Source organism: Formica exsecta, unplaced genomic scaffold, assembly GCF_003651465.1.
Source record: "Formica exsecta isolate Colony F162 unplaced genomic scaffold, ASM365146v1 scaffold36, whole genome shotgun sequence".
NCBI classification, from domain to species: domain Eukaryota; kingdom Metazoa; phylum Arthropoda; class Insecta; order Hymenoptera; family Formicidae; genus Formica; species Formica exsecta.
In genome coordinates, this window is record NW_021850847.1 from 249,235 (window position 1) to 275,180 (window position 25,946).

At 36.7% G+C, this 25,946-nt stretch overlaps 2 protein-coding genes across 3 annotated transcripts; both read right to left on the reverse strand.

Annotated features, from left to right (window-relative positions):
- Positions 1–68: 68 nt before the first annotated feature.
- On the reverse strand, positions 69–16,830 carry LOC115238821 (vacuolar protein sorting-associated protein 13-like). The gene is made up of 36 exons (XM_029812923.1): positions 16,507–16,830; positions 16,185–16,273; positions 15,899–16,075; positions 15,732–15,818; positions 15,400–15,597; positions 14,760–15,214; positions 14,090–14,613; positions 13,485–13,953; positions 12,934–13,299; positions 12,221–12,699; positions 11,390–12,095; positions 10,986–11,312; positions 10,485–10,877; positions 9,473–10,324; positions 9,072–9,174; positions 8,862–9,008; positions 8,550–8,746; positions 8,063–8,200; positions 7,847–7,969; positions 7,461–7,640; positions 7,142–7,318; positions 6,207–6,368; positions 5,973–6,136; positions 5,568–5,688; positions 5,170–5,394; positions 4,777–4,992; positions 4,383–4,424; positions 2,563–2,766; positions 2,257–2,394; positions 1,999–2,145; positions 1,282–1,430; positions 1,064–1,175; positions 739–977; positions 434–596; positions 133–349; positions 69–82 (listed from the first exon to the last, which is right to left on the reverse strand). The coding sequence occupies exons 3-36, from the start codon at positions 15,996–15,998 to the stop codon at positions 69–71; spliced, it is 8,334 nt and encodes a 2,777-aa protein (XP_029668783.1). The 5' UTR covers positions 15,999–16,075; positions 16,185–16,273; positions 16,507–16,830.
- A 727-nt stretch (positions 16,831–17,557) lies between these two features.
- On the reverse strand, positions 17,558–25,946 carry LOC115238842 (synaptic vesicle glycoprotein 2B-like). Of its 2 annotated transcripts, none has more exons than XM_029812954.1 (12): positions 25,912–25,946; positions 22,124–22,406; positions 21,795–21,851; positions 21,382–21,543; positions 21,006–21,168; positions 20,563–20,684; positions 20,251–20,492; positions 19,702–19,928; positions 19,273–19,490; positions 18,602–18,761; positions 18,401–18,528; positions 17,558–18,195 (listed from the first exon to the last, which is right to left on the reverse strand). In XM_029812954.1, exons 2-12 carry the CDS (start codon positions 22,125–22,127, stop codon positions 18,140–18,142), a joined length of 1,539 nt encoding a protein of 512 aa, XP_029668814.1. In that variant the 5' UTR covers positions 22,128–22,406; positions 25,912–25,946; the 3' UTR covers positions 17,558–18,139. The 2 variants fall into 2 exon arrangements, with proteins under 2 accessions (XP_029668814.1, XP_029668815.1); XM_029812955.1 differs by lacking the exon at positions 25,912–25,946 and adding an exon at positions 22,502–22,663.

A 25,946-nucleotide genomic window follows, 5' to 3' on the forward strand; every position in this document is an offset into this window, starting at 1 on the left:
TATATATATATATATAATTTGATGATTCTTATGTAATTTATTTTCGTATAAGTGACATCCACATAGTTTTATGAGATTAATACTAGAGACACATAATAAAAATATTTTTCGTGCTCTGCAAACAATAGATACCTGTGCTCTGCGTTACGCTCTTTGGCGGTGGAACCGGAGCCAATATAACCGGGAAAACGCACTCCGACAATTGATTGTCGATCTGCAGCCTGTTGATTTTTGCGTGCAACTGTACCTGATGCGCCGAGGTACGGTATTGTAGCCAAAATCCAGTCTGAAAGGTACGTCGCATGTACCTACGATGTGGCTTCAGCATCTCCATGTTCAGATAATCCACCTGAAAGCAATGAGAACGACCCCTATAATATAATATCTATGTGGTTATCGACGTACTTATATTGAATCAGAAATTAAATTTTACCATTAATTTCGGCTCTAGCATCAATCGATAGTCTGCGTCCTTGCCAATCTGTAATTCCTTAATGTATCGCTGATATCCCTCTTCGATAGCATTAACTTCCTTGGCGTTTAACGCTCGCCATCGGCCGCCGAGGGACTTGCGGGTCTCCCATATAATTCCAGAACTGCATTATAAAAAGAATTTTATTAATTCTTCGAAATATAAAAATGATGATTCTCATTTAATTAAGTGTAATATTGTAAATAAAATTTTATTATTATTATATCAAAACATTGTACGGTTATTTGATATTGCGATATACTCACCTAGCGATGCACATGTACAACAACTCGTATTTGGTGATATTGTTCACAAGAGAAAACCCAATGCCGTGAATGTTCAACATGATTTCCTGATCAATCACTTCGAGATCACCAGCCAGTTGACAATCCTCGGCGATCTTTAAATTCATGGTGAACAGAAGCACTCGCTGAATGCCGTCTAGAAACGACACGTGGAACAGTTCCTCGTTTACATCCGGCAATTGGAAGGCACCGAGATTATCCTAAAAAGGAAATGAAAAGGACAACATATGTTCGCGAATTATTTTTACAAATATTTTTTTTTGTCTCTTCTTTTCTTCTCTCTTACCTTACGAAGATTGTCTTCAAACTCTTTGCCGTTGTTATCTTCCCAGACGAGTTTTCGCGGACCGGCCGGATTTTCCCAGGTGTAAAACATCCTGTTGTACGACTGCACGGACCTGTGGATGCATAAAATACGCGATCAGTTCATATACAGGAGTATACACAGGATGATACGTCGTATATCGAGTTTTTAATGACAGATTTTTTTAGTGCATTTTCTACCTGACATTGATCGAGCCCTTCTCCCAGAAATTGATGGTATGTGGAGTATGATTGATGATCAGAGCCGGTGCGTTGCCTGAACTATATGCCGACAGGGAGATGTAGACACCGCCTTCGCTGATTTGCACATCCACATTGATCCCTCCGTACTGTTGAACAAGAGATAGTCTTGTCAGTAAATGTGAACATTTAATATTATAGAGTGTCTGTTCAAACCTTGTAAAAATAAATCCAATTGGGAATTCCCTAATCTTCCAGATATTTCTATTCAAAATTTCAAGTAAAATTAGAGAACTTTTACATGCAGTTTTTTAAAATCAGTTTTTTATTAAGCGCATTTTTTAATACTTTTCACTCATACAAAGGAAAAATTAAAACCCACTTATGTTTAGATTTAAACATATAAGAAGAGAACTGAATAGAACTGAATGGCTTTTATAAGATAAGCATTTTTCACTTGTATAACATTTTCATTTCTTTATCATTAAAGAATGTGTACTGCATACTCAGTATTTTGCTAAGACATTGAATTATACAAAAAAATATAATATTATAAATATTTATATTTATATAAATATAAATATTTATTTATTTATTATATATATTTTAAACAAATATAATTCATAACTTGACTAATCAGCAGATTTCCAACTGTTTTCAATGTAAGAACAAAATTATCAAAAAGGAAATTTTTTCAAGAGATGGACCCTGCATTACCTTATTATCCAATTTCAATAGAGTTGTATGGCTGTCAGTATAAATGAACGCTGCGGTTTTTTCGGGTTGACCGGCAACTTTGGCCCTCAAAGTTTTGTTCTCATGCTCGATTCGAGGCCATAAAGCTGCGCATTCGCCGGCAGACACCTTCACAAATACAACAGTTGCAGAGCATAACATTTTACATTATTGTAATTCGCAATCTTTCGTTAACACATTTACACAGTAAAATAATTGAGTTGCTTATACTTAATGTACCTTGATCATAGGATCCGCCGGACGATCGCCCTCTTGGCATTCTATGAGGAAATCCGCATTGTTGATGAGTATGTAGTAGGGTGTGAACGTGATTTGCTTGGTCAGCGAGTTGTATGTCAGCTGATTGTGCACCCCGATCTGTAATAGAAAGCGTTTTTTATTTTTATTTTTGTTTATTATTTATATTTTTTATTCCTTATTCTCATATTTTCTCATTTACAATAAAATTAATGCATGTAATTTTTCTCCCTCTGTATAAGAGTGACTGAAAAAAAAAAAATCGACAAAAATCATCAATATCAGAACCTGATATGTTATTCCGTTGTATTTGCACGCCACCACACCCTCGCTGCCCGCGACGTCGATCGAGAATTTGTCGGACCACTCTCCATCTTCCACTCTGATCATGGCCTTCTTTTTACCAAAGAAAGCCTTGGAACGGAATGAGAATAGAATGGGCCCCTTAAAGTGCTCCGGATGGTACAGGACGTTCAAGTAATCGTCCGTTGTCTGGAACGTGCAATCGATATGGATTAATAATCTTTATGTTTTAATCGTCAGAAATAATATTTTGTATTATCATGCAATTAATAGAATAAGTAACAAACGCTTTCGCAATATTAGCTCGTTAAATAAACATTGTTTGTGTCGGATGTGCTTTATATCTGGAAAACTAAAAACGTAAAAAAGAATCACTAGGAGGAAGTTTGAGAATTGAAATTCGCGTATTTAAGATTAACCAAGGATCCAAGTATAAATGTCCGAGTAAAAAATAGAGAAAACGATAAACAGAGGAGACAGAGCAGCACGAGTAAAAGCACAATTACGCATGATAATAAGCTAACAGTTACGTATAAAAAGAAGCGCGATTTAAAGGCGATTTTAAGGCGTGTGTTTGGTAAAATGCAGTTGTTAAGAATCGGCTAACATTAGGACCAACACGATGGTAATATAACACAATTGCGATGGTTAGTCCCAATGTGATAGATCGACTAGATCTGACAATTGTTATCCCATAGTAATAATCGAGTCTTGAGAACACAAGCACGAGAACAGCTCAGTATACTAATATTGAAATAAAGCGATGGGTCACCGCGCGCGTTTTCCTCCTCCTGTACCGTTGCTGATGGGGTTTCATAGCGGAAACGAATTTCTGAAAGATGTTCCCACGTACATTTTCACAAAACGAGATATAAATCTCGAAGTTCAAACCGACAACAAAATTCAACTCGATAAGTCATTTCGGCAATAAGAGTCGATAGTTTTATTTGTATTAATCATCCTTAACAATTGTATAATTGGAAGAATTTGAAATAATTTTGACGGCTAATTTCGCGAGTGATTTAACGAGTCGACGATTTTTCAGGATGTCTACTTAAATCTTATAAAAAGAATCTCTGAGAATCTTCTGATTTGTCCAGATATTTTAATTCAAAACTTCAGCTAAAAATCGAAAAATTTTTTGTAATTTTTTAAAATAAGTTTTTTTAAATTATGTTTTCTAATTTTTATTCATACAAAGGAAAAATAAAGAATCACTCAAGTTACAAATATTAGATTTAAAAATATACTGAAAAGAACTGAATCTCGCTTTTGTAAGATAAGCATTTTTCACTTGCGATAACATTTTCATTCTTTATCATTAAATATTGCAATAAAAAGAATATATATTGTGTATTTTGCTAAGACATTGAATATACGGAGTGAATCACTAAAGACATTAAAGTGTTACAGGTTAATATTTTTAAAACTGAACAAGATATGAAATCGTTATTTTAAAATCATTAATTTCACACTGTTAATTGCAGCGCGAAGTTCCGTTTTTGCGTCGAATGCCCGCTTTGATACCAAACAGTTACAGGAAAATAAAAATTTCATATCTCGTCCAATTTCAGAAATATTAGACTGTAATACCTTTAGTGCTTCACCCTGTATATTGTAAACAGATATAATTTAGCTTATAATACAACTTGGCTAATTGATGGATTTTCGACTGCTTGCTATATAAGAGCAAAATTATCAAAGTAAAGAGAATTTCAGGTTTTTTAGATTTTTCCAGGAAATAGACACCCTGTTTTTATACGAAAAGCATAATGAGATGCGGCACGATAATAGGAAATCTCTACCTTGATCGGACTCGAATGCTCTTTGCCACCCTTACTCGACTTCTGTAAAATAATGGAGCATGTTGAATATAGGGTTCTAATCGAGCAGATGCAATCCTGGTTAATATGGCGAAACACTGACAGAGGATACAAAAAAGGGCGAGGAAACAAGCATTAGCATGTATGATACAAGAACTGCGTATCGATAAAAAATTTCACAAGAATTCGAGATATTTTTGTATCTTGAAGAGACATGATGTATACTCTCTGAAAAATTCCATTGAGAATTAAAAATTTCAGAAAAAAGGTTGCATAACTTCTCAGACATAAAGAGATAATATAATATTTCAATTGCAATTTGCCAGCAAAATTGCCAAAATCCTTCGCGCAATGAATACAATCGCCGTAAACGTACTCTGTAAGATAACATCAGGCCGGTTTTGTTCAGCATCCAGAAGGGACAATACAGTGCCATGACGATCGAGCCGTGTTTGTAGGCCGTGTGCATTCCGAGATCCAGTGTAACTTTCTGCGCGCTGTCGAAGGACTCGAACGACCAGACCGCGAACTCGGGTGGGTTCGCCACGATCTCGCCTCTGCATGACCAGTCTTTTTCCAGGTAATTCGGTAGCTGAACAAACGCATCGTTTATCCCAAAGAAATAATGCACGATAATCTTTTCAAATTTTATAATTACAATCGACGAAACAATTTCGTCAAAATTTATTCTCGATTGTATAAAAATTTATAGTAACAATTTAGAAGTGTAATAATTTAATTTTCACATTAATTTTGCTATCTATTTTACCTTGATAATTATACTCGATTTGACTGGATCGATTGTGGGCAGCTGCAAGGAAGCGCTGGCCTCGAGTAAACTCTCCTGAGCGGTGCCTGGCAAGGAGATGATAATGTCGATCGGCAGAAAGTTTTTCAGATACACGGACGGATATAGGTGTACGTTGTAGATGGTACTAGCCATGGTGTGACGAGTAGTATTCTCGAAATATACCTGCTCGATCTCTCCCATGGCCTACATAAACAAATATGTGTACATTGTTTTATTTTAGTTATTTATTATTATGATCAATAACATCGATGTGACTCATTATCTAATTAATTAATTAATTATTGTCAATTAATTAATTCGCAATTATCTAGCATCGTAGACAATAAACATCAATAATTTTATACGAATATTGTAACCTGAATATAAAATGGTTCTGTAACGTCCTGCTTAGATCGAGGTTCGCATTTCAATAGCCTTGTCATGGAAACCGTTTTCTGCAGGTCCTTCCAGATGAATGGCTCAACCGACACCATATATCTAGAATAAGGATTAGATGCAATAAAAAAATTTATATATTTTAATGTGTTCTTCTTCATCCTTAATAATAATGAAAATGTTTATTCAAATTTTGTAAAAAAATTCCTTTCTGATCTTCTAGGTATGTTTGTTCAAAATTTCAAGTAAAAAATAGAGAATTTTTAAAACAAATATTTTAAAAATTTGTACTCGGGTTTCTAGATTTTTCCAAAGAATAGACACCTTAAAAATTACATTGAACTGGCTTTGTGGCATTATAAAGATAAAAAAAGATGCAAACATACCCTTCAACACTGAAGAAGAGCCAATAGATGTTAGTCGGGGTGTACACGGTATCGAGGGGTAAGTTGAGCTTCTCATCCGGTGCCACCGTACCCACGCACTCGACCTCGTTTCCGCGCTTCGTCATATAATAAACTGCTATCGGTTGCGCGAAGTGATTGTGGACCTGTGTACAGAATATGTTGTGGAATGTTGATTATCATCGATAAAATTGTTCGCGATTCTCTTCCACTTACCTGAAGTATACTTCTAAGAGTGACGATCGTGCTACCTTCTTCCACAACGACATCCGATACGATGCCCCATTCCTCGGAGCCCTCTTTGCGATACTTCAAAGAGAAGAATCTCTTGTCCGCTTTCAGAACAGGTATCGCCAATTTGCCTTGGATACCTTTAAACTATATTACATTTTATTACATTAATTAAGTTTTATTACATTATATTACATTACACAATAGTGTGATAAAATAATCGATCTATCTTGTGGATTTAAAATACAAGTCATGTCGTAATGTGATATTCAAGGATGGATTCTTGACTTTTAAATCAACTCAAAGAGTCTTTTCTGTTTTCTTAGCAAAAATTGTTAACTTTTAATATCTTAAATTAAATTTCAAATTAAAAATAAAGTCTGCGTAAAATTAAACGATGAACTTTTGCCGCCAAATTTTATTGTGTAAACGATTGTGTGACTCCAAGTTCATAGTTCTTATATTAATTAAAAAATAAAAAATTATTTATTTTATTATGTTATCCTTTAAAATTTATATTTGTTTTTAGTTTTAAATTTAAGGAGTTACGATTAAATATTAGGATATTTTTTTGAATGATTTTTATTTCTATTACTTAACTATTTTAAGATTGTGAATTTTAGGATTAGTTTTTATAATTCTTCAGTTAAATAAGAATAAAAATTACTAGTAATTTTATATAAATTAATAATTTATTAATTATTAATGATATAAATTATTAATTTTAATAATATTCTCTCTTTCTTTTTCAATAAATTTAATATTATCTTCAATAAATTATTTTACTTGACATTTGAATTAAAATTAATTCCAATATTTATTATTTGTAGAAAAATAAATTTTGGCAAATCAAAGAATTGTGAATCCTTGCCGTGAATTCTGCAGATAATATATATTATGTCTACATATCATTAACTTACAGAAACGGCAAATTTACTGTCGTCCCTGTCCTTCACGGTTTCCGCTTTCAACTGCTCGAGAAGACGCGCGTCCAGCTTGGATGTCTTCGGCGCCAACTCGATTGACGCGCCGGTCTCAAGAATCACCTCCATGTACGAATCGCTGTCATTCCGTATTCTTGATCCATCGTCAAATATCTAAAATAAGCACCAATATTAATTCATAAAATTGCATCAAATAGATAGATGATAAGATAAATATATAGATGATATAGATAAGGTGAATAGATAGATAAAGAAGTTAAAACAGAAATTTGAAAAATCTTTCATTGTGACGAACCTTGAAAAGACTATGCTCCAGATCAAGTATCATTGCCAGACCAGTCTCGTTCTTTAGCACGTACGGCGCCACCTTCCTGGTAGATCCTTTTCCACTGGCCTCCATAGCCGAGGAAAACGATTGACCAAGTTGCTTCAGTACATCCAGACACGTCTTCGTCACAGTTATCTCCAGATTATCCTATCGCCGACGAAAATTAGGAGAAATAAACACGCATTTCAAACACAAATTGCCGATAATATTGCCAAACGCTATCAATTTCACATAAAATTTTTTATAAAAAATTTCTCATCTAACTTAAACACTATAATACTTGAGTATTATACATATTTGTAATTTAATATATATAATTGACATTTAATATCCATATTAAAAACTTCACTTACAGCAGATGTAATGTCAATGGACATCTTGGTGGACTGATTTGGTAGCTCGTCGAGCTCGCTGTCCGAAGTGGGACTAACCGCGCTGGCGCCTCTCGAGTCCAGTAGTATATCGTTAAATTGAATCTAACATATTTAAAACAGTGTTATTAATTAGCAAAAACAAACAACGGAATACTTAAGAAAGAAAAAGAATTACGAAAAGAACGCTAGAATCACCTTCGTCTTTAGCTCCCATGGTGTGGAGACGCGTTTACCATTATTGGAGCCTTCTATCGGCTCAATTAACGGTTCCCACAGTGCTAAGCGACTGTTATAATATGCCATAATTACAGACATCGTACAATCAATGCCCATCTGTAAATAAATGATAACAAATATAAAGATTAACTCCAGAATTTTTTATTTATACGCATTAAATCTTATAATTGGACACACATTTATAAGTTTAAGATAATTAATCGATTAAAATATTCAATAATAGTTCCTTTTAATACATTCGTTGCATCATAAGTCTTCAGAATGTTTAATTATATTCATTTTCTTCTTCATGAACTAATAAAAATATCGTAAATTTATAAATTTAATAAATTTAATATAATTTAATAAATTATTACTCAATTTGTATACATGTTGTATAAATTATTTCTCAATCTGTATATATGCGTGTATAAGAGAAAAATAATTTTCGCGATCAACGACTTACCGTTTTCGTACTCCAATCGTTGACGTTGCTTTGGAAACCCACGTGAAGCAGCAACATGGGCAAAGTTTTGTTCCCGACACCTGCCTCCAGAGTAAACAAGATTGTCGGAGCCGAGATGATTGCTAATTCGGATTTATAAACAGTCGCAACCTCGTCGTCTGAATATGTGAACTCTTCAAAAGCTTCCATCGCAACTTCTACAAATCAATATAATATACTTTAACAAAATAATAAGAAGAAAAGGAAGAAGATAAAAAAAGATATTTTCATATATATATATAATAAGAGTAATTAATGCATAATTTGTATAACCTGTCTTTAGGAACCAATAATCATTCTCCTCAAAGGGCGTGACGATCCACAATCCTTCGTAATTAGGCTCGGGCTTAACGACTTCCTTGTTCTCCTCTTCCTTCTTTGTCACCGTGTGAACAACCTTATTCAATATTTCGATCACACCTACAAAATTGTTGTATTTTTATCGACTATTATCGATTAGCGACTTGGCGATCCGCAAATTACCTGGCGAAACAGACATGTGTATATCTGTACAACAGATGTCCAAGTGAAGCCCTTTGCCCTCCGGCGTGGAACCGGCAACGCTAATGCTGCATGGTCTCAGGACCTATACAATGGTATAATATTACTAGTATAACAGATGTTAAATTAGATTGTTTTCCGATTTTGATTAATTCAAAAGATCTTGATAAATACAATCTTTTAAAAAATTTTTTGAACTTACTATTTAAAAGTAATGACACAAATACTTTATTATATATACAAAAATTTGTAAATATTTTAGGATTTAAAAATTAATTATTTTATTAAAAAGTCATTTTAGAATTTTAAACTGTCATATGTATTTTCTGTCATAAGTATTTTCTATTCTATTCACAGATATTCTATTCACAGATCCCCAATACCTGATAGATCCAATCGGCTCTTTTCGTAGGATTGTATATCCCCGTGAGAAGAGAGAAATCCTTAATGGATCCCGTGATCACCTGATGTTCTCCCATAATGCGCATTTTCAACAACAGCTCCGTGTTCAATATTATGCAATTCGAGTTGATGTCGTCCATGTCCTCGAGTAAGATAATGTCTGGTTTTTCCACATGCAGATTCACGGTTAACATTTTGGACGTCGAAGCGACCGGCTGCTGTTGCGTCGGATGTTTTTTCTTTGGCGGTACCACCGATTCGCCTCTCGACGAAGACTGCAGAGAAGTGGCGGCGGTCTTGCCCGCGGTATCCACATCGAAAAAATCCTTAATCTTCATGAGATAGTCGAGGGACACAATTATGCTAAAGGAGAATACCCGCACGTCGGCAAACGTATCGTTCGGACTTTGGCGCACCGTTACGTCCAACATGCTCCTAACATTGTACTTGGTATGCTCCTTGTCGAGATGATCCTCGCCGCTCGGCACACTGCTGGTCCTCTCCATGATCCGCGTCAGAGAGCCTTCCCGTCTCCGCCGCGTGTCGTCCAGTGTACAGTTCATCAGCAAGATTGACGTGGCTAGCAGTCCATCCGCGAACACGCGACCTTTCACGGCAAAGTGCGTGAGACTAAAGCGCGCTAGTCCGTTCTCGGGCAGGTGCAGCGGCGACGTCTGCGACTGCAGTAGCTTGGAGCCACCGGTAAACAAATTGATTACCAGGCTGTCCATGATGAACTCGAATTTCACGAACGTGTGGGTGTGCCGCTCCTGTGTATCCGCCGACGGCGGTTCTTGCGATGTGTCGACTTCGTATTTGTACGCCGGCTGAATCTTGATACGTGACAAATGATAATAAGATAAAAAGAATCCTTTTATCTCTTTTATATTTATTAATTAATTTAATTAAATCTATTATTTATCTATTAATATATCCATTAAAATTAAATAAATTATTAATTTATTATTAATATTATATTCTTCTCGTATTCACCTGCAGCTCTTCGTTGCATTCAAATTTCACAGCAGATGGTGCAACTTGCACAGATTTCGGATCTTCGAAGGTCTCGCCCAAATTCTGCTCTAGTACCTTCAGAATAGTAGCATAATCCTCTTTGCTCAACAGCAAATTGATTTTGTTCAATCTGCCGGACATATCAATGTCCGGAATGGCGGTGAACCAGGCGGTTGACAGATTGCGCTTCATTAGCAGCGTAAACGTTACCGGCTCTAACAGAAGTACTTCGTTCTCGCTGATAAATTTCTCCGTATTCAGTCGGACTCGCGACAGCTTCAAATTCTGCAGTTCGATCTTCATCTCGTCCACTATGGGACATTCGCCGGTCTCCTCATTTGTCGCCTCCAATTTCTTGAAGACGTTGCACACCTGAAAGTATATACATTTCAAATGATTTATATATCATTTCTTTTCAATTTTGAAAAATTTTAGCGATAAATTTGTCTGCAAATCAAATGATATTTCGCCATACTGTACCATAAGGTTGCCCATATCCAGCATTAAACTGTGCTCGCTCTTGGAGTTCATCGGCACATATACGACGGGAGCCTTGATCTTGACACACAGCTCGATGCGAGAGGCACTTTCTTGAACATCCTTGATGTTCGTCCTCGCGGCTTCCGCCGCTGCAGCCGACGCGTCTTTGATAGCTTTCTGCGCTGTTTGAAAGTTGTTCAGGAAATTCATCACGCTAGTGACAAACGCATTCAGAAAGACGATACGATGGCAACCCATCGTCACCTTGACGGACATGTTGTTCTTGTTTACCTCCCACGGTTCGATATTATACATCACCGCTTGAATCTAATTGCGAATATGATTCGAAGCGATCATTATACAGATGTAAAACGACAAGTGCAAATGTAAAGGTAGTTGCTTACCTGCAAAGATTCGGTACCCTCTACAGCCACAATGTCTTTGTATACCGAAACAGGATTAAGATCTTTAATACTGATGGAAGCCAGATCAGCGTTCACTTGCGAGTACGAAGACTTGCTGAGGAAACTGGCGCTGACACCCTCGATGTAGAGCGCGCTAATATCCCGGACAGCGCTGGAGATTTTTAGATTGATCGACCCGATTTTGGCGTTTACCTTTAAATCGATGCACTCGACCGTCTGTCTTCTACGTCGTCCAGTAGATCTCAATCTTTGCCTCTGCAGCTGTTCCCTGAGGAAACCGGAGGTCTCTTCCTGGATGGAAGCCAAGTGAGTAGGTCGAAGACGTTCTACTTCCTTCTTTTGAACACCTTCGAGCGAGCTCATTCGGTCTTGTATGTATGTGCTAAACCGTAGCAGCTCAATGAGCGCCTCCTGATGCAACAGCGTGTCCAGCGAGGTGAATTCCAGTAACAGTAGTTTCACGACAGAACCGTGTCGCGTGATGAATTCCGGCGAGCGTTTATTCACATTTATGTACCGCACGACAATCAGATACTCGTCTCTGCCGGCCGACATCGGGGTGTTGACAATGTAAATCTCCTGATCCTCGTGCAGCTGTCGCATCTGCACGCCACCCAGTCGCAGCTGCACTTCCTGATCATACGTGCGCTGCAGCATTTCCGCCTCCAACTGCAGTACCTGGAATCTGAAGAAAGTTTGAAAAGTAAATTCAAAAATTCACGCCAAGCTAAAGTCAATCAAAAATAAATTTGAACTTTTTAAAGTAAATTTTAAAATAAAATAAAAGAGTACAAAATATGCGTTGTAAACCTGACAAATTCCGACGATTCCGCGCTGTCGTCTCGTTGTCTAGACACCGACAGCGTAAACTCCTTCATCTCGAATCTTATCTCCAGATCGGTGGTCTGCTTCATTGGCGCGGACGTAGCTTCTTGCTGTTGCTGCTTCCTCTTATCGGCGATACTGGATATCGTGGTGCCGAGGTCCTTCAGCGACAGCTGCGAGATGGATTTGGAGAGAGACGTTCGATGCAGCTCCGCGGTTCTTTCCTCTTCGGGCAGCGGAATGCTCTGCGCGATGGAAAGCGCCTGCAGCAACCGAACATCTGTTATGTTCACGGTAACTGACGGTAGGCGACCGAGAAGCCGGAGTTTCGGCAATAGAGGATCGTCCGTCACCAAGCCCTTATGGAACTGAATTTCTAATGTGGTTGGATGAAGCAACGTCAGAGAACTCTCGGGGCTTGCAAGAGCTGATCGCCATTCTTCGTTCGGTAATGAGACTAGCACCTAGATATGAAAAAACAAAATTTAAGAATATTGACTTTATTATAATATATATTAAAAATTTTATTACAATTAATATTTTCTACATAATATTTATAAATTATCATATGTGTTTTAATATTTTCCCATGTAATTATTTCTTAATTGTATATTGACTTTATTTTCATATAATATAATTTTAAATAATTTTCGTAAAATAATTTTTTAAACGCTATCCAAATTGAAGATTAAAATTACCTGAAAGTTAACTATCTCCAAAACGAATTTGTCATAACTATGCTCCCTCAAGTATAGTAGCACTTCTTCCTCGCTCTTGCCCATGCTAACCAGCTGTTTAACGCTGGCGCCAGCCATGTCGCTTTTGCCTTTCTCCAAGGAATGCATCTTTAGACTACCCAGATTTACGACGATCAGCGCCTTCGAATCTTCGTAGAGGCCACCGTGTGGTATGATAAGTTGCGAGGCCTGCATGTCCACTTGTATATCCAAGATCGAATGTTTCTGTATGGCATGCTCTAGCCCAAGCGCCGACATTTCCTTCAAGCCTTCCAACTGCTCCGCTGCTGCTGTCTGAAGCTGGTTTAGCGTCAAAGAATCTTGCACCTAAAAAATATTCATCGACAAAAAAATGTGCAAAGCGAAAAGATGAGAAAAAAATTAGAAATATTTAAATATTAAATTAATAGAAAATCCTAATTAATCCAAGCAGAAATTTTCTCCTTATCTCAACATTTTCTATCTACTGCGCAGGTGCGACCTACTTGTTAAAGTTAAAACCAAAGAGATACCTTAAACAAGTTGACCAGTTCTATGATGGTTTGGGCGTCATAGATGATGTCCACGGATCGGGACTTAACGACGACGCGATCGCCACACAGCTTGTCGATTGGATTTTTCTCGTAAGAAACCGACAGTAAGTCGCTGTCGGAGCTGCCATGTTCCGAGTTGAAAAGCGAGGGCACACGGCCGTCTTGCGTCACGCCCAGCAGCTTCATGTCGCTGATGGAAGCGGTGACGAGAATCGCGTTTGCGGACGGCCGCGACTTGAAACCCGCTCGCACGCCGTGCAGCTGCAGATCCAAGACGCACGAATGCTCCTTGTCTGTGTCTAGCAGAGAAATCTGTAGACCGTGCAGAAAGAAACGTGTATCGATCATCTCGTATGTTTCCGGATAGTGTGCGGGCGCGCTGTTCTCCTGATAGTCGATCGCCCGGTAAAGCTTCTCCTTCTCCTGCGGAGTCATTGCCTCCTCGAATCTGAAAATAAACATCATATTACCATAGATAGAGTTCTATCCCAAACTATAAATCATTTAAAGTAGCCAAATATTATTTAAAAGAATATCTAAAAGTCCGAGCTACACAAAGAAGAAGCGGATGTTTGGAATCAAACCTGCGCATAATGGCCGCGGCTGAGTTGAGTTCTTTCGTTTCCTCAGCCTGTGAACTGTTCCACAGAAAACCAAACCAGCCTCGCTTTGCCTTTAGACTCTTCTCCCGCTCCGCCAGTCTTTCTACCTCCATCTCGATCTGTTGCCGGATGATTACCAGATTAAAGATGTCCAATTTCATCTCACCATGCGTTAACCTCTCTGCGATCTCCTTCGCCGGCTTCTTCGTCGTCAGCTTTGTCTGATAGGCTTGGGCATAATCGCGACAAGTATCGCGATGTCCTTTCATGTGAGTCCAGTCCCAGTTGCGACGACAGCGTCGCACGGTCTCCTCGAGGACGCAAGTGTACGCAAAATGCCACCACTCCTTGTAATGACCGCGATACGACGTCAGATTCGGCCGATACCTCCGGTATGGCGCGGCTTTTCGCGCTTGATCCAGGCCTTCGCCCAGCCGTACCAAAGTTTGATACTGCCGCTTCGTCAAGCCAATTCGCAATTTCTGCATCTCCAAATCTAGCCATACCTGCGCGCCAAAAGACAAATAAAATTATTATTTAAAATGATTTTTGTATTAATTTTGAACTTGACAATTTTACGTAGAATTCAACGAAAGCATTTTTTTCAGTCGAAGGCGTTTTAGAGAATGACGAGCGCGAATGATTTGGTCACCTTAGGAATGGTATAATTGCTATCGTCGGACTCAGGCTTGGGATTAAGTCTGAGCTTGGACTTGACGTTGATCGGCCCTAGCAGGTATTGGTAACTCGTCGGGATATAGTCCATGGTCGCGATACCTTGACAGAAGAGATTGGAATACGAGGATTGTGGGCTCTTGCTGTACTGCTCCACGCTCGTGTTGAGATAGACTGCCAGCCCGTCCAGGCTGCACAGCTTGAAGATCTGCGGAATGGCGTACATGTCCTTCAGATTGCCTGTCGTCTCCCACGAGTCTGTACAACTCTCCAGGACAAAGGTATTCAAGGTGAAACCGACGGAAAACGGATGTTCCTTAAAGGTAACGTGATCCTCGTATCGCACGTGGATCCTCTTGATTTCTATATGAATATTTTTTATCATACGCGCGACTAGCTTCTCGACCATCGAATCGTCCAGTTTCTCTTGTGCTGCAAAAGAGTTGACGAATTTTAAACCCATATTGGAAAAAAAAAGAAAAAAAAAAAAACAGAATGTAGATATTCAGAAAGCAATTTAAAAACAACAATATCGAATTAAATTTAATTACCGCAAATGCATGAAAATTTAAAAGTCTCTATTCCACTAATTTATAAAAGAATAAATGTTTATTTACATTTTATGTCTGCTAACTGCTTTCTCTTCTCCACTCTCTCGAGTTCCGCCCGTTTGGCTTCCAATTGCGCTTTGGTTTCTTTCTCTTCATTGTATCTAATCTGACTCGTAGGCACTACCAGTATGAACAACTCCTCGACTATAGCGTCAATCTGGCCATTCCACATATCTTTAAACGGAATCTTTAGTATCAATTTTCCTGAAAGATATAGTATTTCATTACAGAATAAAAATTTCAATAATCAATATATTGCATTATTACATAAATTTAGTTGTGTGTAACTTATACATAATATGTAACATATATTGTTGATATAATATAGTTTCTTATACCTAAACGGCCATATTCCAATCTTACTGGAAGATCTAGCACATCTAACGCAGATTCTTTTATTAACAAATCATTTAATACAAGATCTCCTAAAAGAAAAAAAGATTTGTTACATAAAATATAATCACTAAATGGAAGAATTATATAGAATTATTGTACGTGTTCCTACCTCCCCAGAGACTGACTTTAAGCTGCGTATAGTCCAAGTTCTCAATGTACTCGCCGATCACCTTGTTGAGGAGCTCCGCAATGATTGATTCAAAAACCATTTTAGTGTCTGTTTTGTTTTTTTGCTTTCTTTCGATCAAATTCTATGGCTTTCGCACTGCAATACTATCTTCTCTCTCTGATATTATTTTAAATAAATTTAAAAAAAAAAAAGTAAAAATATATATCAGCATATACAATATAATAGTCAAAAGATAAATTAATTCAATAAAGCTATAGTCTCTTACATTAATAAAATAGCCAAATAGATGTAGAATGATCCAAAAGTCACGGCATATTTTGATAAGACAAATGTCAGTCAACCAATTTGAAATTTCTAGTAAATATATGCAAAAGTTGTACATAAAAATTTTAAGTGCATGCGTTTTCTTCTTTACTTATAACTGATATATTTTATACAAAAATACACATGTAAAGAGAGATGTGACACAAGCGAATTTTTTTGACATTTATTTATCTTTTCACCAAAGTTCGCAATAATTTATATAAGTTTGACCGTAATATACTATGCAACATGTTGTAATACACACAATTGACAAAGTGATTTACAAGATTCTGAGAGTCCCCTCGACGACAAAGGTGGCTGTGCGATGGCGACATAACCTAAAGACAAGTCGCTCGAGCTCGGGTGACTCGCTCAGCGCGAAGACTGTTCACGTCTTTTTTCGTCAGGTTACGTCATCCTCGCGGAATACCATCGAGATCTCTCCCTGGCAAACTCTCTTGAATCGCTGGAATGGGATCCCGATTTCTTGTTCCGATTGATCTATTTCTCGTCGATTCCTTGCTCCCTAGTGCTCCCTACGATGCTCTCTATTGCTCTCTACGATTAACCTGAATTAATCTCTGGGTCTAAGATATTTTTTCGTCCTATTTTGCGTTGTCGCTCAGCGCGAAGACTGTTCACGTCTTTTTTCGTCAGGTTACGTCATCCTCGCGGAATATCTCTCCCTGATCGAGATCTCTCCCTGGCAAACTCTCTTGAATCGCTGGAATGGGATCCCGATTTCTTGTTCCGATTGATCTATTTCTCGTCGATTCCTTGCTCCCTAGTGCTCCCTACGATGCTCTCTATTGCTCTCTACGATTAACCTGAATTAATCTCTGGGTCTAAGATATTTTTTCGTCCTATTTTGCGTTGTCAATTCCTGAACATGTCGCCAACGGCAGCTTATCGATATACTATCTTCGCGAGAAGATAGCAGGAAATTTGCTTTACGTCATTTATGCGACATTTCCCATAACGCAGTTCGAGAAAAAATAATTTTCTAATATAAAAAAAAAAGTTATCATTTCTCGTAAATTCTTTTTTATGCTGAATGCGATTCCGGCTTTCGAGTCACTCCACCACATCATAATGTTGAAAATATTGCGATTAAAATTACAAAAAGAAAAATTATTTTAATGTATTTAATCATGTGTTTTATAGCTATATACACACAGAGTATTTGAAGAAGTTCGGTTGCAATTAAAATTAAATATATGTTGTTAGATTAGAACTTTTAATCATTTTTATATAATTTAAAAGAGAGAGGAATTGTTTATGTTTAAAAAATGAAATGAAATTTAAATTTCAGAATAAACGCCCAAAATATAAATATTTAAAAAAATTATTATTGCACACATTGAATTTTATATTTTATGCGTGCAACAATCAGATATTTAATGGAATAAATTTATACATTTTTTGATATATATAAGCACTATAATAACTTTATATAAATAGCTATAATCCTCTAAAAATAAAAATTATTAGTACGTTGTATTTGACTCAAAAACTTATATAAATATTTCAACTAAATAAGAAAGAATAGATGAAAGATAAATTAAGATTAGAGAAATCATACATGTGAGAGATGTAAAATAGAATAGGAGTACAGAGAATCTTTTCATAAAACAAATTCATAGAACGTCATTGTTATATATATACACATAACGCGACCTATTTTTTCAATCTTATATACATTTCTTGGAGCAAACTGCTTTCTTAGATTTGCTTATATAGATTTCGTTCGTATTATCCTCAGGAATATGATAAACACATACATGATTTCTTTTTCTTACAAATAAATTTATTAATAAATATATAACGGGACCAGAAAAAGAGAGAGTGGTCCAAGGCACAGATTCCTCAAGTCGTCCGAGCAAAACGCGCGAACTAGATCGAAAGACTCTTCCTCTGCTATTCCAATGTTTCCTTTCCTGTTCTTGGCAGCAGAAACGACAAGAGACCGCAGGCTAAACAACGATTAGAGAGTTTAGGGTTTAAATAGACAAATTAATATTAGTATCATTAAGTACTTAAATAAAACTGGTACTTAGATTATAAAAAATGGAAAAAACTTGAATAATTTTTATAAAATTAAATTCTTATAGAAATTAAAAATTCTTATAGAAGAAATTTGAAAATTCGAGCTCATATTAGAATTGGGAAAAGTTTTACCGAACAGAAACGCGGCGAACAACGCGATGGGAACCACACAGGCTAAATCGATCAAATAACCGAACACCAGGTTGCCGACCAAAGCGCCCAACCGGCCCATCGTCAGCGACAAAGCAGCTGCCATTACTCTAAAAAAGGATAATACCGGATTACTAAATCTTTTCGTTAATTGGAAATAATGAGAGCTCCTAATTCGCTCACCTGAGATTCGTCGGAAACATGTCGACGATCACGCAATAAACTAAAGAGATCCCAAGGGACGTGAGAGCTTCGAACACGCACGAGAGCACCAGATTCTGCATCGAGTTCACCACGTAGTAAAAACCCACCGTCACCGCGCCGGAAATCAGCAATGACATGACTGAAATGGACGTTTTGTTTAAAAATTAGAGAAATTCCAAATTATTAAGATCCTAATTATTCTATATAACAACTTTGTAATATCTAATATTAATTCTAAAAATAGTTGTATAATAAATGTTTTAAAAATTAAAACAAAATTGTAATTATTAGAATTTAATCGAAAATCTACTCTGGTTTAGTTCCAAAAATAGAGTATCTATTTTTTGAAAAATAAAATCTCCCTAAAAATTTTCAGGAATTATTTTACCTGAAAAATCAAGGAATTTTTATGGAATTTTGTTGAAAATTCTTTAAAACATTTACTTTTGAAAAATTGCATCTAAAAATTCTCTAACTTTACCCCGATTTCTGAATAAAACTGTCTAAAAGATCAGGAAATTTTTTAGCGAGATTTGAGTAGACACTGAAAAATTAAAATTTGCTCGAATGTTGAAAGAGTCTTAGCTCTCATTTCTTAACTTCGCTTTTAATTTCAAAGCTGTTCCGAGCTCGCATAGTTTGTCACTCACTCAAGAAGAACTTGGCTCCTAGTTTGTGCACGAAGATGGGCAGAATGATGGAGCCGGGAATGCACGCCAAGCCGATGTACACGGTATGCAGATAAACGGAAGGTGCGATTATCGTGTCGCAACCGTAAGGATCAAAGATGGTCCCATTGTCTGTCAGAGCGGATACTACGCACACCGATGCAGTCTCGTCAGGTTGTGTGTGCTCGAAGTGTTCAAATCTATCGAGAGAGTGCAACGTAAAAATGACAAATTATTGGCATCAGAATATTAAATGAATAAAGAAATAATTCGAGACGAATCAAAATAGCACCTTTTATATTTTGGGATTTTGATATTTAAAATATCTAATCATACTCATATTTTCTTTTCTTGTAATTTTATATAAAAAATTTTTTTGATTCAAGAAAATCAATCTGGCGAAGAGATTACCTGGTGAACAATTCCGGGAACCAGACCATCAGAGTGTAATAGCTGCTGGTGAGTCCGAATTGAATGGCACAGGCGACTAACGTGTTGCGCAAATAAGGTGGCTTGCAAAGTGCACTCGTCAGATCTCGTATTTCCGTAAAGAGAACCTTCAGGTCCTTCCGCTTGTGCAGCTTTAGTGACCTGGTGCTCTTATCCTGATGCTTTGTCTTCTCTTGTAGACATTTCACCTGAAGCGAGAAAAGAGAAAGAAGATTCGTTAAATATTTCGTGAAGCTACCGTATCTTATTTATTTAACAGTCTCTCTCTTAATAATCATTAAATATATTTGATTAAAATATTTAATATTGTTACGCTGTAATTACTTGTGTAACGGCCCGGAGTAAGAAATTTAGACGCATACTAATATCTTGATTATCATTTCTTGAATTAGGAAGGCATAAGAGAGTTTATAATCACATCTGAGGACTTTATCTAAAGATTTATTCTACCTAAAATAGAGAAAATATTTATTATTTCTATCATAAAGTTAAGAATCAAGGTACTATTACCGGATAGGTGTCAGGATCGGCGCCAGTGTTTCGCGAATAGATCCACTTGAACACCTCGAGGGCCGCGTCAGTCTCGCCGCATTCCAGCAGGAACTTGGGGCTCTCCGGAAAGGCGAAGAGCCACAGGCCGAGCATGAGCGACGGCAGGGCGCAAAGCGCGACGAAGAGATTCCAGGACTTGAAATGAAACGTCTCGCTCTCATACGTGATGAAATCCATGGGGATGATTAACCAAGCGATCACTGGAAAACGATTCGACCGTCTTCGGAGAGAGCTTAACGAAAAGATTAACGGAAGATGCAAGCTACTTACGCGGTAAGACTATCACGCCGACCGTCCAGAACATCTCCATCCAGCAGAGAACGCGTTCGCGGTACTTTGTGGGTTGAAATTCCCCGAGATATGGAAAGCAAATGCCCATAGCTCCGGTCACGCTGCGTGATAATCGAAACTTCGTGTTAATATTTAGACACATCATATGTCTGTCAAGATATCTCTTTTATAGGTATGTCAGAATGCGTAAGATTTTAATTTAGATTTTCTAATGACACATGTTCTAATGACAAATTTTCTGATAAATTCAAAAATAATTTTTCCTTCATAAAAATATTGTCAAAGTCCTTATACAATATTCAAAGTAATAACTTTTTTTAATTAATATTCTTCAATAGAAGATCTTAAAGATTGAAACAAGTGGCTCGAAAAAAATTGACTCGAAATCAAGATGAAGTGAGAGTGACCCTGCGGATACTAACGCGAAGCCGTTGAAGAACCGGAAGACTAGGAATATCCAAAAGTACTGGACGAACGAAGACACAACGCCCACGATGCCGTCCATCAATAATGTAGCAATTAGCACAATCTTCCTGCCCTTTGTGTCAGCCAGGCATCCCCATATATACGAGCCGATTACCATACCTGCCAAAGTATATCTCAATCTATAGATGAATTTTATCTAATAGATTCTCTCTTAAATGGAATCAATGTATTATCACCGATAAGTGATTTTACTATAACTTTTACTGTATCAACGAAATGCTTGCTGATCTTCGGTGAAATCTCATGTTGTTCTACTTCGATCAGTAATACTTTTATTGATTCAGATTAAGAAAGTGATATCCGAATACCGACCTAGCATAGGAGAGGCGGTTAGCCAACCCTTCGCGGTGGAGTCCATCTGTAAATCGCATTGCGCCGCCGGAAGTACAAACGAGAGTATCGTCACGCCAATCGCCGTGTCCATGTAGATCAGGCCGCAGATGGCCAGCAGCATGTAGTGAAATCTTCCAAAACCTGACGCACATGTTGCATTTAATAAGACTGACGATTAATGTATCGCGATCGATTTCGGGATTTTCTGGTATTTTTACATTTTTCTTCTTTTTACATCTTTCTTGGGAATTTTTTTCATTCTATAAGATGTATTATTATATTAATATTTTTGAATTTTTAGATCGATAAATATTAATAAAATTCTGATATAACTACGATATAAATAAAATAGAGTGAGTACGAGTCTTTAAAATCTTCAATGAAATTCTTGCCTGTTACGGTAATTGCATGCTCGAAGTCGGCACCTCCGTCTGCCAGGAAGTCGAGTCCTGCAATAGAGAAGTAAGAGACGTATGTCATAAATAATTTATAAATGTAAATAAAATAATAAAACATAAGTAAATAAAATGAATTAACTAATATTTTAAGAAAAAAGTTTCAGCACACACAAATCTTGTCAAGCGACCGTCTTTGCATGAGACTTTGACGAAGACACGATTATCAATAATAAATCAATCATTTCTAATTTCTTTTTAATTCTTCGAATAACTCAGAGTTATCTCAAAATGAGCAGCCTCTTAAAAACACCGGAAGAACTCACCCATGATCGCCGCTCAAGTCGCTGGACGTCCTGAAAGTGCTCGCGCGCCAGAGATTCTCCTTCGGGGATGTGCCGTCGCAGTGCCGTCGCTTCCTGGTGCTGCTGCTGCAATTGCCGCGGTATTGTTCCTGACGAAGCTCCGCGTTCATTGGTAAATGCAAGGTGGTATCCTGCCGGCGTCGCTGCCGTGAATTCCACCCTCCTCCCGTTCGTTCCCTATCCTCCTAATACGAGAATCCGCGCCGATCGAGGACGATAACTTGTCAACTGGAATTTTCGATTTCTGCAAAGAGGAAGAAGGAAAGTATCGGCGAGTGGCCCTTACTCTCGCGATCGCAATCGAGCGAATGATCATAGACCATGAATCGCGGAGCGCACCTTGACTTCCGGAGCAAGCCTGAGGCTGGCTCCAGATAAGATATCATCCACCTTCGCGAGAAGAGGGGCTTCGGGAATCTTCGGCTTTTCCCAAAATGATAAATCGTGACAAAAAAAGATAGCGACTCAACCGTATGCAAAGAGATTCAATAATAAATAAAAGAAGAAGAGATAGATAAAAGATGCGATGAGAAAAATTTTGGCAACTCCGATATAAGTTAGTTTAAAAAAAGAAGGATCAAACGTATAAATTTATGTTTCTAATTTATTTTTTTCCACACATTTGAGTTTATCAATAATATATATATATATCGTCTAATACTATTTGAAAAGCACGCATATCTTTAATTTGTATTTGTATAAGTTGAAGAGAATTTATACATATAAGAATTGAAGTCTCGTATTTGAATAAATATCTCATAGCCTGAGGGGCTCGTTTATGTTGACCTCTCTTTTCTTTCTAACTTTTCTTTCTCTATTTTTTCTTTCGTCCAACATTAATTAATAAAATACATTTTTGTTCTATCTCTTTTTTCTCTGTTAGTATTGTATTTTCGTTGATTCTTGGCGCGACTGTTACGTAACAAACATACGTAACAAAACGTCTAATGTAAAATGATTGTTATATATTTATGACGCAAACTCGTACACGCTTAATTTATGATCTGACTACGCGGAAGTCAGTTTATTTGATTGTCATTATTCGTCGTAATTTCACGTGAAATTGTGTCGTACATGTGACATGTGCTCGTTACGTCATCAATTTATTCGAGCTTTAACCGTGATAAGAGAACGAGGGATCACGCCTTCCGCAGCATCAATGTGAGAGACACCAATCTTTTGTATCAATTTTTTAAATGATCGCATATATTAATCATTGATATATCTGTTATTTATCATTATAAATTAGTTTGCGACTATATAATTTTCTTCGCGATATTTGATGCGGAAATTAATTATTTATTTATTTTTATACATTAATAATTAATTATTTTATCGTCATTGTATTAATGGATCGTATATCTAAAAGTGATTCTTAAAGTCGTCAAATATATCTAGAACGTGGAAGATAACGATCTGCCGAAGAATATGTTTCAAGATCACAGAGGTGATTTGACCAAGTTATTGATAAAGCGAGAATAATCAATTACATTGTAAATCTCCATTGATAATTTTGTAAAATTAGAGATAAGAGAACTCTCGAGAATTTCTACGGAATCATCAGGATCATACATCGAAGTTATTCGCGAAAATTTACAAAGCGTCACGCTCCTCGAACGTGACACACCGATGACTTACAATATTCGTAAAAAAATAGAACTCGTTTCATGACGTTTGAGAAAAAAATATCACCCGGCTTAAAAGCATGGCACGTGAGAAGCGCGAGATCTTCGCTCCCCCGTTTCTTACGCGTTATTTGTTTGTCGCGCGTGTTTCTCTTCTCTTGACAAACAGCAGATTTATTATCTGTGGCAATCGGTGGCTGTGGTGGCCGATAGAGAAGTGTTCAAACGGCGTTCTACTTACACATTCATTCTTGCCTACCTATACGCGATTGATCTCAAATTCTCGGAATTTTCCATGATAAGGCGCGATACACGAAAACAACGGTCATCTACTCGTAATAGGTATGAAATAATGCGTTTTTTCCACATACGAGACGTGGGTCAGTTCAACGTGCAATATCTGTCATTTATTCGTAAGCGATAACGCGCTTACATATTTGGCCGCACAAGATTTTATTTGCTGATTCGCGAAAAAAATAATTTTTTTTACACGCGCACTTAAAAATCGGGGGATAAAGTCTCTATTTTGAATCGAGAAACATTAGTCATCGTCTCCTTATCACGTCGAATCGAGTGCTATTCAGATTTTCCCTCATTACCACGCTGTATTTTTTAACCCTTAACTAGAGTCGGCATTTTTTCATTTTATTTTGAATCTTCGTCGAGAAAATATCGAGAAACGATCTTTCTAGTTTCTCCAATTCTCCAATTCAATTCTCTTAAAAATACCCAGGGAAAAAAGTCCATAAATTCATCCATCTTTCTCATTTGTTCAAATTCCGCTTATCCTTAAAAAAAAAAAAATTGTTTATTACAAGAGAATTAAAACATATATTTTATATATAATTATGTATATTTATATTTGATTATATATGAATTCTATTTTCTCGGGTAATATCTCGCGTTATGTTCTTAGGACTTAATGGGATGAGATGTTAAAATTTTTCATTCTCATTTATGGGATGTTACGTATAAAATGAGAGAGTGAAATTTTAAAAGATATGTGTGAAAAGAAATTATTTTTCGGTATCGGAAATATAGAATCAGTTTTGTGATCTGGTTTTAATGCTTGATAATAGGACAGGAATTTTACTCTAATCAATCGATCGATCCGTATGACACCTGATGTTGACAAACACACATTACAAACACATCGACGGCCACGTGCGATGTATTCGATTGCGATCGCGTGTAGGAAGAGGACCAAAAATAAATGATATCGACGTAGATGCATGCTGTGATTACGATCATTCGATGACGCACTGTTTAAATTTAAGCCGATAGCGACAATTCCCGTCATTCGGGAACAATTGATTAATCGTATTATCTACTAATTGCGCGGTGACGTAATTAATCGTCGGGAAAGCACAAAGCACTATCGTGATACGTCGTCGAGAGAAAGAGAGAGAGAGAGAGAGAAAGAGAGAGAGAGAGAGAGAAAAAGAGAGGAGGAAGCGAGGGGAGATTATCCGATCGTTGGCATCGCGAGGATTAATCCTTCGTTATACGATCGTTATCACGGTAAAGATTGCTCTTCTCTGATTATCATTTTATTATCATATCGGTAAGTCGTTGTATTTCTTTCCACACTTGATCCTTTGGATATTTACGGTAAATATTGTCTGAAATTAAATATTGTCGTAAAAAATTGTCTGCTATTTTAATAAACATCCCTTTAGCAGTTTGGCAATTTTTATTGTACTTTATTTCGGTACTGCTCTATATGTATATAGAAATTATTATTATAGACGATCTCGGACTTTTTTTAATTAAATATTTGATTTAATACTTGTGTGTGTGTATGTGTGTGTGTTTAGTAAGAGTTATGATAAAACAATTTACTATTATAATTGCAATATGAAAAAATTTGTAGATTCTTATTATTATACATATTTTAAATAGAGAGAGAGAATTTTATTATATATATACTTTCCCTCTTTAAATTTATTAAAATTTATAAAAAATTAAACACGCGCGCGCAGTATGCTTGTCAATTATCACAGATTTGTAAACTAATATTTTAATTGTTTTAAAATTTGAAGAATACAGATAGGTTTCTATTTTCAAATTCGATGTTACATATTTGAAATATCAATAATAAGCAAACAGGAATGCATGTCTCACCCTCGTTACAAATATCACGCCGAAGAGAACGTAAG